This window comes from Perissodus microlepis, chromosome 1 (genome assembly GCF_051167445.1).
Source record: "Perissodus microlepis isolate ML-2025 ecotype Zambia chromosome 1, ASM5116744v1, whole genome shotgun sequence".
In the NCBI taxonomy this organism is placed as follows: domain Eukaryota; kingdom Metazoa; phylum Chordata; class Actinopteri; order Cichliformes; family Cichlidae; genus Perissodus; species Perissodus microlepis.
The window spans coordinates 6,514,182-6,527,357 of record NC_140461.1 but is presented as its reverse complement, the minus strand read 5'-3'; the positions used below and the strand labels follow the sequence as shown (position 1 = coordinate 6,527,357).

Here is a 13,176-nt window from a genome sequence, read left to right as displayed (position 1 = left end):
ATGAGAGCTGCTATGATGTATGGTTTGGAGACAGTACCACTAACAAAAAGACAGGAGGTGGCAGGAGTTGAAGATGCTCAGGTGCTTGGAGACAAAGTTAAAGAGGCAAGGCTGAGATGCCTTGAACATGCGCAGAGCAGGAAGAGTGACTAAACTGGTTATAAGAGATGTTGAAGGTGGAGCTGCCAGGCAGCAGGAAAAAGAAAAGAGGATGACTAGAGGGAAGGTTCATGGATGTAGTGAAGGATGTAGTCTGATGTGACAGAGGAGAATGCTATGGATAGGGTGGAGGTAGCTGATCCACTGTGGCGACCCCTAAAGGAAGCAGACAAAAATGAAGAAGAAATTTGAAACCCAGTAGAAGCTGAAAGTATAATCTTGCTTCTTGTTCTGTTTACACACTAGAGAGTACATCTCAATGTTTACATTCCCAATTGCAATTATTTCTAAGCTGTAAAATAACTTTTTATACACCGAATCCTAATTTAACTCCTAATTCAGACCAGATGCTCATTGTGTGAATTTACAGGTGTAGCGTACGCATTAACTTGTTTAGGAAACTTATTACAAATATAAAGAACATGGATCTACAGACTAAGCAGAAAGATTGACTTGGAAAGGATGTGCAGCCTAATAGAGATGGAAATGTACTAACAAATGGAGAGCGTGTCTTGAGAAGATGGAAGGAGTACTCTGAGGAGCTTATGAATGAAGAAATCGAGGGAGAAAGAGAGAGAGAAGCCTGGACAAAGGATTGGGAATTATAGAGAATTAGAAAGGGCAGATATGAAGAGGACGAAGAGTAGAAAGGCACTTGGTCCAGGTGACATACCTGTGGAGGTATTGAGATGTCTTGAAGAGAGAGCAGACATCTTTGACCAGATCACTTAACGCAATCTTGGAGAGTGAGGAGATGCCTTACTCCCCAAGATACTTCTTCCCTAGGAATGGAGAGGAAGCGTCCGATGCTGGAGAAGATGTGCAGAGCTGTAGTATTTACACTGGGATGAAGATGATGAGACGATGTTGGAAAGAGCTGTTGAAGCTAGATTAAGAAAAAAAAAAAAGGGTATTCAGACAGCAATGAATAGTTGCTTTTTAATGCACCCTGGGTTTTTAAAGATCTAGGGAAAACATACTGTATTTGTATAGGTGCTAATTTGAGGTTTCTGGTAAATATGTTTAATTCTAACCAGTGTAAATATGTAGCGAGCTAACATTAAAACACGTGAAAAAAAAGCCATCTTGCTGAGATGAACTTACCCAAGTTAAAGAGAGAAAACGTGGTTGTGGCTCTTTCAAACTGCTTAATCAGTAATTAATTTACCCCAAGGGGTACATATATGGATATAATCATTAACCTGATAGTAAAAAAAACAAAACACAAAGTGCTGTAAATCCCGACCACCAAGAATAGGAATGCGTGCAGATCTGCGATTAAAAACAAAAAAACGAGCCATTAATGTTCTCCCCAAATCCTATACAAGCTTTATCCTTTATGATATTAAGAAGCAAACAAGCTTATATCTTGAACATTTATGAATCTATGCAACAGGTTTCACTTAAAAGGGATGTTTCATACAGAGCTGTCACTTTAAATTAAGTAAATTTACACAGAACCTCCCCCATTATGCCAAAATAAGATCACATCAGACCTCTCCTGGGATTCTAAATTGGAATTATATATGAAGATTTATAACTCAAGCTATTTGAGTGCAACCTCTTATGTTTAAATCTTATTCTAATGCTGAAAAACAACAACTGACATTGCAAATACACAAATCTAACAATATTTTATTTATTGGTAGAAATCATATGAGTATATGGTACAGTATAAAAGTATTTAGAAAAATGTTAATGACCACTAACAACTAAACACAGTAACTAACAGGTACAGACAGCAGACTTTCAAATGAGACGTGTGTGCATGTGATCAGGAGGGAACCCAGATGTTGCCATGTGTGTCGGGAGCCTGGCTGTAAGGAATGTTCCAGATCCAAGGCTGATCTGAGAGCAAAGAAGGAAAAGAGTGAAGTTAAATTCAAAGTGTTGATACTTTGATTTACCAGATAAAAAGGAACATTATGCAGGACATAGAGCCAGGTGGGTGCTAGAGCCACACTGATAGTGTTTTCAGAAACTATTAATGTGGATGAAAACACACAAAAACCTCTAGGACTAAAAAAAAAAAAATAAGTCAACGTTGAAGTATTGAAAACTACAGTTCCTGGAGTCTAGTTCCAAAGCAAGAAAACACCCAGTACCTTTAGTAGTGTAGGATGTAGGGGGGAGATCGAATGGCACAGGGAAACCCGAGAAGGACGCAGAGACCGGAAATGGATTTTTGTCAACAGAGAATGTCTTCATGCCCTGTAGGGAGACATCCATCGTGTTACTACACATCAGGTCTTTTATAATAATGATAAAGGCAATAGAAATTTTTTTCTTCACAATTAAATTGTATGTTGCTCTTACAAAGGCGGACGGCAGATAGAGGACTCCCAGCTCATATGAACGCACCATCATCTGAGTGTTGTTCTTCTCTAGCGCACCCCATGCTGCCTTGGAGAGATTCGCACTGAAACCCACCAAAGACACAAAGTGAAACTTTTTATTACAGCTCAGGCGACCAGGAAATGATCAGACTAATGGCAAACACAATGATACAACACAAGATGCAACCATTACACAAGAATATGTTATCACTGATTATAGAAAACTAATTTTATCAACCACATAGTTGTATTACTAATTATATAAACACAGGAAAAGATAACTATAAATGCATACTACTCTTAATTCTGCAACCCACAAGAAAAGCGTATTTCTAGTTTTGCATGAAAATGTAATTTCTCCCTGTTTTAGCAGTGAATGCTATATAAGAAATAAAAGAACAGATGCAAAGACACACTAACACAAACCTTGTGACAAGGAACCAGGCAAGCTGAGAGTAATCTTGAGATGCCCTCATGTATGTCTTGATATGTGGCATGGCGTGACTCCTCCCCGTTGCTTCTGCCTTCCAGCGGCTAAAAACAACCACACACAAGAATCCACGGATCACTTAAAAGATGTGTGCAAACTGTACCAAACTTTTTTGGGTACAGGAACTGGTTTTATTTTGTTGTATTTATCCACGACACTTTAAAGGCCGGTCCATGAAAATATTGTTGGACATAAACTGGTTTGTGGCGCAAAAAAGGTTGGGGACCGCTGTTCTAAAACCTACAGAGAACGCCAAGAAGTAAAAGTCAAGGCCTAGTTACGGCCCACCTCATGCATGGAATAACTCGGACACCTGGATGTCAAATATAACCCAGAAGATAACAGAGCAAACCATATGTGGCCATGACTTCAATGTTTTTCCTGTTTTTGGGAATGTTACGTTATGGCTAATCTAAATACATTTTCTCACATCTCAATAATTGCCTCAATAGGCAAATCCCAGTGTTTCTGCTAGACCTGAAAAACCATTATAACTCTGGTCATTTAGCTGTGTTAGCTGATCACTGCTCTTAAAGTACAGCTGCTCAGCAGCAGCTCTGAAACTTCCAGACTTCAGGCTTTCCACCTCATTAAAATCTCAACTAAAAAACTTTTCCACTACCAAATTTCAGACTAGCCCAACTTCAAGATTATGATTTGTGTGCAGTATTGACCACCTCTTCAGATCAAATATTGGGTTTAAATGTCTGTGAAGGTTCTCAGTCATCCAGGTCATCGTAGTCAAAGGAGCTTGCAAAGAAAAGCGTCTGGACTTCTTTAAGTTACTTGAAGACGTTTCACCTCTCATCCGAGAAGCTTCTTCAGTTCTAAGGTCAAATGGTGGAGAGTCCCAGATATAAACCTAGTGGGAGTATCCCCCCACAGAGGGACAAAAGGACTCCCTGATGATCCTCTAATCGCCTGAGCCAAGGTGTGAAAGCGGGTGTGGGTCCCAATCAGCCAGAGTTTCGGGTGTGTTCATTGTGAAACCTGGCCCCACCTTATCATGCGAATTCCTGAGGTCAGAGGCCCAGGATGTGAGTGGGCGTTAAGGCGTCTGGGAAGGGATCTCAAAACTGGATTATAGATGGCAGAGAGTTGGTGTCGTAAACCCCCGCCTCTGTTCAAAGATGGTCGCTCACAGTGGACATAGATGGCTTCTTTCACTCCTCTTTCAAACCATCTGTCCTCTCTGTCCAAAATGTGAACATTGGCATCCTCGAAAGAGTGTCCTTTATCCTTTGGGTTTAAATGTTTCTCATTTGTTCAAAGCGTTTAGTTACATTATTAAAACTGTTTTTAAACACCCAGTCAGTTCATCTGTTTTAATTTCTCCCCAATGTTCTTCAACACTTTAGTTGCCATCTGTTGTGTTTGTGCTACAGTAATAAATTGTGGTCCCATATGCACACTGAAATTAGATACAAGCTAATAATCTTAGATAATTCATTAGTCCAACCCAACTGTTTATTTAAACTGGTATGTGCAGTGAGTTATTTGGAATCAGCCGCACTATTTGCTTTCCTTCTGGTGCTCCTGAACTTCTCTGATTCTTCTGAGCTGTTTTGGTTTTTTTTGCTTTTATTTACTGATTTGTTCTGATTTGTGAGCAACCTGAAGGATTCTGTGTTAAAAACAGATGTGACAATAAACAAACAAAAAAAAAAAAAGAGCTGGAGACTGCAATCATACTTGCACACTAGAAGTGACTGATTACTGCTGCGCCCTAACAGCAGGACTGAATTTTGCTTTGGTAGAACTTACTGAAAGTAAGAATGGAGCCAAAGTTGTTTCTGAGCTGTCTGGATACTGTAGGGAAGAGAGCCTCCAGCTGGAGCACAAAAATGTTTATATTACAAGTAAATTCACAATAATAAAAACAGAAATATTTTAAAAAAACCAAATTGAAAATACTAAAGGTATTCTGAAAAAGTTTTGTTATTTAAATGAAATATACTGTATTTCAAATGTGAGTAAAAAGAATATTTACCTGGATATCCCTCTAAACTCGTCCTCACATCTTCTACCGATGGATAAAGCTGCAAAAGAAGGTCCCATTAAAAACTTGTTTTAGAAATATAGAGCTTTGTAACTTTTAATAAACTGTGGTCAAACATAGCAATTGCCTAGTAATTATTAATGCTAAAGAACACAAAGGTCATAAAATGAGCTAAGTGGCTCAATAATGCAAGCTGGAGAAATATCTTCTCAAAGTTTTCTAACAAAAGGAACGACTGGAAGTAAGAGTGGAACAACAAAACCCTGAATATATACGAAGCGGGCAACTGCTTGATTGATTATTTAGTGCTAAAGTTTTCAAATATATAAGAAAAAAAAAAGTCTGAAAACCTGAGTGAAAAAGTTTCCTGTCTTAATAAACTCAGTGACTACACCAGCAGACAGTTCTTTTAAATCTGATCATGCAGCAAACAGCATTATCTTTGCTGTAGTTGGACAGACCAAGTGCATAGGAGGGTCTGGGCGAAGAGAGGATTTTCCTAGTGTGGTCAGGGTGCGCTGAAATTCCCCCGCCAACCACTTAGATTTATCCAATCCCATAGAGCCGATGCTGGAAAACTGGCCAATCACTGGCCACCTTTCCTCGCCAGGAATAGGATTTGTATGCTCGTACAACAGCTTAAAAACAAACAAACAAAAAAACAGAAGAAGGGGAAAATCCAGTCATATATTTTGCATATTTTAGCCATTTTCCTTCTAATCACTTGCATTTTGCAGAAAATTATCTATTCTATAAACATTATAACCCAACTTTTTAAAAGCAACACCTCAGTGGTGATATAGTCGCACAGTAAAGTTGAAAGGAAATCGTTACCTTCCTCAGCCTCAGGTGGCCCCAGCGCTCCATATCTGAACCTACATATCTTCCTGGGGTTGAGCCAACTAAATATACCCTGATAACAGAAGACAAAGGTAGAACAAACTGTAATCTGGGCGTTATTGCACTGATTATATTGTTCTGTCTCTTTGCATCTCAAAAAATAAGATAAGAGGATATAAGATAAGATTGGATACATTGTCAGAGCTGGGAAGCTTCTTCGTTACAGAAACCAAAACTTAAACTACTTATAATAAAAGTTAGACTTATACTCCCAGCCACTTCATTTCATTTATTTCACAAACTGCTGCTCTACTGGGATTTTCCCTCACAGCCATATCTTTCAGCTTTATAGAGAATGATCCAAAAATGAAAAAAAATATATCCAGTGACTGGCAGTTTAAAAAAAAAAGAAAAAAAAAAGCCTTGTTGGTGCTAGAGGTCAGAGCAGAAAGACTCCAGACTGCTTTGAGTTGGTAAAAAGGAATCAGTAACTCAAATAGCCACTTGTTACAACCATGAAATACAGAAGAGCATCTTGTGTATACCTGGTCTCTGACAGGTCATGCTCTTTGATTCTCTGGATCCACTCTTCAAGTTCTGGAGCACGGTACGATGCCAGATACTCCAGCAGGTCCCTCTTAAAGAAGGTGGGCGACTCACCAGCGCTTGCACTGCTTTCCTTTGGTAACCGAGGGAACAGAGGGCTCATCCACATCCTAGGTTGGGAAAAACTGATTTAAGGACATTTTCACAACCAAGCGAAACATTTAATTACAATATGATTATTATTTATAAGTCTCTATACTTTTAAAGTGGCTCATAAGAAGTAGGGCTAGTAGTCCAAATTGCAGACTCCAAACCCTTCTTGAACTGGAAGGGCTCTTTTTCTCTGGTGATAAACCACATTGCTACCAAGCTGGATCAAATTTGGCTTGTTAGTCTTCCCATGCCCTTGATAACAGACAAACAAACCACAACGACAACAATAAATAAAGAATAGACGTACCCTTGTGTTTTCTGGTACCAGTCAGCTCTGATGAGATTAGAGGTCAAAATGATGACTCTGAAGCCTTCCTCATACCACAGCAACATCATTTTCCTGATGACACACAGCAATACAATACAACAAAGAGCAAGCTAAAAGGCCTATAATATCTGCAATGTGGATCATATAAACATAAACATATTTTCAATGGACTGTTTGCAGTCTTGTGAAAAGTCCCGCCCTGATTATAGCTTGTAAAACCACTTTCAGCAGCAATGACTTAAAGTATTTTTTTTCTGTACGACTTTATCGGTCTTTCACATCATCATATCTCACACCATCTTTACTATAGTGTTTATCGAAGAGCTTTTAATACCACATAGAATAAAATTTAATACAATTTTTGACAAGAAAACAGCCAAAATGACCACAATGATGCAAAGCCTGATATGGTTACATAATAGTCGTGCTAGTTTGTAGTCAATAAATTTAGATTGACTTTTTATGCTCATTTACATCTGTATTTTTATGCTTATTTTTTTTATTTTATTCTTCTAGGGTAGCTTTGCATGACCAGGGTAGCTTTGCATGACTCACATTCATTTTGTGTATGAAACAAATGGTTTTAGCTCTTTCCTCTTTAAAACAACTTTCTTCTTATTGATTTTTCCTCACAAACAAAAGCACAGCAGGTGTGTTGGGCTTCTGTGCTTACAACCTGGATCTGTATAATGTCATAGACACTGGAAAAAAACAGTTTGAAATGGAGTGTAGATATGTGAACCAAAGCCTAAGGCTTTAGATTGCTCTCAGCACCCCTTTTAGACATCAACAATGCTTACGTATGGTGAGTTCCAAAAGCAATGTCCAGCTTGGCCTGCAAAAATTTAAAAATGATTACAAATAAAAACATTAGCTCAACCTAAACGGCAATCCAAAGTGGAAATAATATCAACCATTTCCCTTTGATAAACAGCTGTTTCCTGTGTGGGCCAGCCTGTACCTGGCAGAAGCGCACATGTGGAAAGGGCTGAGCCTGCTGGATGAGTCGAGCTTTGGCCTCCCTCTTATCACCATGTACGATCAGAACTGGGCAATCCCTGAAAACATAAACACAGAGTTTAGCTTTCCCTGCACCATTACCTTCCTCCACCCCAGTGTACTTTTCACTGCTCAATGGTCTGACTCATTTCTCTCATTTTACTGTGATTTTTAATTTAATAACGTTTTTTTTTTATATGGACATCATCAGACCTGAGATCTGGGAGTTATAGTACAGTGACAGGAAAGAAGAAGCAGAACTTACCTAAACTCTGATGGGTACTGCTTCACCATCCAGGCAATATCAAAGCAATAGTTAAACTATAAAGAAAGAGAGTGGAGTTTATAGCCATACTTTTACTTCTTTGCAATGTCCCAAGTTTTTCACCTGACACATGAAAAGTAAAGTCATCAAATTCATCCTTAGGGATCTGTCGCATGTTTCATTGTAACCCATCCAACAGCTGCTGTTTACCACATATTTCCGCATATTACTGCATACACAGTATGGAGACCAGGGCTGTGGTTGGCTAATCGGGTTTGTTTAGGAATGATCCTAACTGAGTTATACATCTGAAGGCATTAAGAGCCAGTTGCATTTTCTAAGAGCTTAAGAAATGTGTCAACACCTCCTTTATCAGCTCCTAAGGCAAAGAACACACTGAACCATCGCTTATGAAAGGATAGAGGATAACGTCATTTCACAATTTACCATCAGGCACCAGCATGACTGATAAGTTATGTTGGTGACCTAGATAGAAATTAATAGTGTGTTTTCAGTTTTGTTCATAAACTGCTGATATGTTTTAAGCCTTTAACGGCAGCCTGTTAAACCCACAGGTGAGCTATGAAAATTAAGCTGCTGTAATAAAATCTGCTTCTCAAGAAGTTATGATCTTGCGTCAAGAGCGTAGATTTTTATATATAATAATAAGATATATTTTCTATTATATTTAAAGTGCATTAGTTCTGCCCTCAGCTAATGCAGTGCAGTATTTTGACTTCAGACTTCAGTCACAGGAAGCTTTAATAAAAACAGGAGATACACTGGAACCATTCCACTGGGATGTAAAACATGAGTGGACAGGATGAGCAAATAATCTCAACGTGGCAAACATTTCATTTCACTTTATAGCCTGTTTCTTCCACAACACCTACTGTCATATTATTAAGCAGGTTTTTGTAAGCACAGTTGGATTCTCTGATCACCACAGTTGTTTTTCCCCCCAACTCCTTATGAATTCTCCTCCACACATCTTCCCTGGACTTCATTTTCTACTGAGGTCAAGGAAAAGTGAATTGGAAAATACACAGGGGTAAAGCCCAGTAATCGCTGTTTCGGTCTGAACACAGTGGATGAGAGAAATGATTTCCAACCTTTCACTAGAAAGAATAACATATGTACAGAAAGGTAAACATTTTTTTAAAAATGTTTTTGGGGCTTTTTTGGAGTTTTGTAGGAGATGTGAATTTAACAGGAAGTCAAGCAGACATGCATCTTTTTGATTTGCTGCCCTTTTTTCTGAGTGGACTTTTTCTTTTGAGAAAGTGGAGTGCCATGTGTGAACTATCAGGGATAGATGGTTGTTGCTTTTTGATTGTTTGTTTTATCACTGTTGTTTAAAATAAAAACATCTGTGGAAAGAAAAAGGCGGCATAATTATTTTTACTCACCTGAACTGATTCTTTCAAGGTGCCAAATAATGGGGAAAGAATGTCTAAATAAAAGGAAAAAAAGTTTGGATTATAAGTTAAAGCCAAACCATTAAGCCTGGGGAGTTTGCAGCAGAGACATTTCCAAGGGGAAATCACAAAAACAGGGGAAGTGAAACTAAAACCAAGATTTCAAGAGCTGAGCCGCAAATGGCAAATATAACTGCCAGTTTCCCTTTTTTGTTGTTTTTCTTTGCTCGTAGCATTGTTCGTTGTGCCTTTGACAAAGAATTTGTCACTTAGCAGATGGCTGCTCTCTTGGGTCTGCCAGATGTTGCTTCCTTTGATGTTTTATCTCCCTGATGTTTGCAAATGACTGCTGAAATGGGATAACTAGACTTCTCGCTACATTACTCTAAGGTCTTCACCACAAAGGATAAAGCTCTTTAAAATGGTCATTTTTGTGAATTGGTACAATGGTTGTACGAGACAATGGTTTTTAATTTTTCCTATTTCCATTTGATATGTATATGGAAAAAAATACCATCTCACCATGGTAAAGAAAGGTTCAAAAAGTTATTGCATCCACTCCTAAACTTTTTCAAATAAATCCATAACTGTGAGTAAACCTGCTAACAAACAGAGGAAAAACAAACCAATCACATAAGCTCTTTGGTGAAGGTAATAAAATGAAATAAAAAAAACTTTCCCTGCTAGTTTGAAAGCTCTAACCGGTAACCTGTCTCTTCACCAGTGTCTGAAGCTTTGTTCTCTCTAAACTCACCCCGGATATGCAGAGCGCCATTGTTGTACTTCTTTTCCAGTCCTGTGACTTTGTTGAGGTAAAACCTGTAGGTGTCATTTAGTGGAGGAAGACGGGACTCAAAGAAGTCATCGGGCTCATCGATGTAGTAAAGTCGGCCGTGAGGACTTGGAGGACGCTCGCTCTCCACCTTTGGCTTCTTTGTTTTGGGGTTTGGAGGCGCCTTCTTTGGCAAGTCACTCAAACTCTTTCCCTTCACCTCTCCATCATCTTCATCACTATCAGAGAGAGCCCAGCCCGTGCTATCTGACGCCACTTTCTTGCGTTTTCCAGCCAGTGAAGGGCTGGTTTCATACTTCACTGGGTTTAACTGGTTCTTAGCGGCTGACTGCCTGGCTTCTGAGCCAACAGCGAGAGAGGACACCGGTGGTTTGGCTGGCTCTGGTTTCACCTCCACGGGTGGTGATGGAGTAGCAGATCGGTAGGAACTGTAACTGGACTCAGTGGGTTGACGGGAACCAGATGTTGCAGTTCCTGAAGGAGGAAGAGCCTCATCGTCATCATCATCACTGCTGGAGATGGTCCACTTGCCGTGCTGACTGTCCTGAGACATGCCTGAATCATAAAAACAGAGAAGCCAAGTCTATGTCACACACAGAGACACAAATAGCTGAAACATCCACTTTGAGCTTCCATTATAAACATATAATCTATGAAATTGGCAGTAATTATACAATTTCAAGTGAAGCTTAAAGAATTTTAGAAATCTAGTGGGAATCATTACTGACAATGACAATGGTTTGCAACTGAGCAAAAGTCTTTATTTTGCCTACTGGGCAAAATTCTTGAGCCATCCCTCATTTCTTTATATTTTTCTTCCAACTCCCTTGTAATTTTTTACAAATTGAGCAATACTTCTCCAGACTCTCTAAAGGTGTTTTAAAGTTTTTCCTTTTTCACTCTTCTTCATCCAGTCTTTGTACCTGACCATGTTTAGAGGAATGGTTAAGCCACTGATCCATGAGTCACTTAATCACATAAGAGCACATAATTTAAGGAATCACAAACAACTTAGCAGTAGAACAAATGTTAAACTGTATCTTTCAGCACTTTGTTACTGCCACCTATTCACAAAAACACAGAATTTACTCCCATTTCTTTAGTTTAATCTATAAAAAATGCCAAAGATAGCAGCTTGACAGGCATGAAATAGTATTATTTCATGATCAAGAACTATTCCAAAGAACTATTACCCCAAAACCTGGGATATCTCAGCATAGTGTGCAGAGTGTTCTTAAAGAAAAATGAGGAAACTGGACAAGGGGAGGATAAAAGAAGAAGTAGCAGGTCTATAATTCTATTTGCAGTAGACGAACAGTATCTAAAAATAAATCCCTTAAAAAAACAAAACAAAACAGGAAAAACAGAAAAAGGCCAGACACAGGCCCCGAGAAATGTATCTGGACCCTCGGGTGATCCATCTATTCACTGTGTTCACTCAAGCCTTATCATAAATGGTCTCAGCCTAAGGGTGGCTGTCACGAAGCCATTCTTGAGGAAGGGAAATGGGAAGAAAAAAAATACGCAGGAACTGTACTGAAAATCAGTGGCAACAGGTCTGTGTAGAGAAGAAGTCAGTGAGTATCTACAGCCATCTGTAAAACACAGTGGAGGCTCTGCAGTGGTTTGAGGCAGCATTTCAGTAGTGTCGGGTATCTTGTCAACACGGATGGAATTATGAACGGAGAAAAATACCATCAGATTTCGATCCAGCGTGCAATACCATCTGGAAATCATCTAATTGACATCAGCTTCTTTTTGTTCCGCATGACAATGATCCTAAACACTGTCAGTACACTAGAGTAAAGGTATACCTGGATATGAAAACACACAATAAAGGACATTAATTGGCCTTCCTAGAGCCTGGACCTCAACATTATTGAAGCAGTGTGGGATCAATTTGAGAGAAAATAGAACAAAATGCAGCCAGGATCAAAAGAAGAGCTTTGAGTGTTTGTTTCTGAAGACTGCTTAAAGAAAAGACAAGAACGCTTGCCGAAAGAGTTCAGGGTGTGCTGAAGAATTAAGACAGAAGAATAAAAAATATTGACTTTCACGCTCATTAGATTTTACAAACTCCACCGTTGCCTTATACGCTGCATTTACATCCAGGTGTTTCAATTAATCGCTCTACCTATTTCCCATTTCACTAGCAAAATATATAAATAATATTAATAATAATGAAGATTTAAAAAAACGAGGGGTGGGTCCAAAATTGATATACAGTACTGTAAATAAAGACAAATTAAAAAAACAAAACAAAATTACAGCACAGAGAGTGCATTTCCTGTGATCACACTGTTGTATTAAAAACAGGTAAAAGCAGGCCTCATGCAGTCGTGCAAAACATCACGATCAGACTAAATATTTGGCTGGCATAAGAATGAATAAGTGCATAAATTCACACAGCAGAGAAAGCAAGACGGCATTTATGGATCAGCAGTGCAGAGGTGTGCAGACTGTGGCTGAAAGCGGCACTGCTGTACTGAACAAATGCACTCTTTGTTTTACCGGATCAGATCAATGCGCAGTGGCGCGGGTTGTTTCTGCTGGAAGAACAGACTCTTATCAATCCACCGCTACCAAACTTTACACAAAACATCCATAAAGAGAAACCACGGTGCAGGAGAATCACAAGCAGTGCGAGTCCGTGTGGAAACTTGCGCTCTGTCATTTAGTTCCGCTATAACTACACCGGATCCAGATGCAAAAGAGTTACAGGTAATGCATGTTGCAGGCACCAAAGATTGTATGAGGTTCATTCATTTTTCTTAGTTAACAATAAAAACCTGTCTGAATACGTTTTTCACCTGTGACTGTGTATAGATGGTTCTGTTTTGTTTGAGGTGG

At 39.0% G+C, this 13,176-nt stretch overlaps 1 protein-coding gene across 1 annotated transcript; it reads right to left on the bottom strand.

The window, feature by feature from the left end:
* Window positions 1-1,767: 1,767 nt before the first annotated feature.
* tdp1 (tyrosyl-DNA phosphodiesterase 1) lies at window positions 1,768-12,980 on the bottom strand. The gene is made up of 16 exons (XM_084928127.1): window positions 12,838-12,980; window positions 10,288-10,881; window positions 9,525-9,568; window positions 8,116-8,171; window positions 7,813-7,909; window positions 7,652-7,686; window positions 6,831-6,923; window positions 6,370-6,540; window positions 5,819-5,897; window positions 5,446-5,622; window positions 4,976-5,024; window positions 4,750-4,816; window positions 2,922-3,029; window positions 2,476-2,578; window positions 2,265-2,370; window positions 1,768-2,007 (listed from the first exon to the last, which is right to left on the bottom strand). Exons 2-16 carry the CDS (start codon window positions 10,877-10,879, stop codon window positions 1,934-1,936), a joined length of 1,851 nt encoding a protein of 616 aa, XP_084784253.1. The 5' UTR covers window positions 10,880-10,881; window positions 12,838-12,980; the 3' UTR covers window positions 1,768-1,933.
* Between the last annotated feature and the right edge of the window lie 196 nt (window positions 12,981-13,176).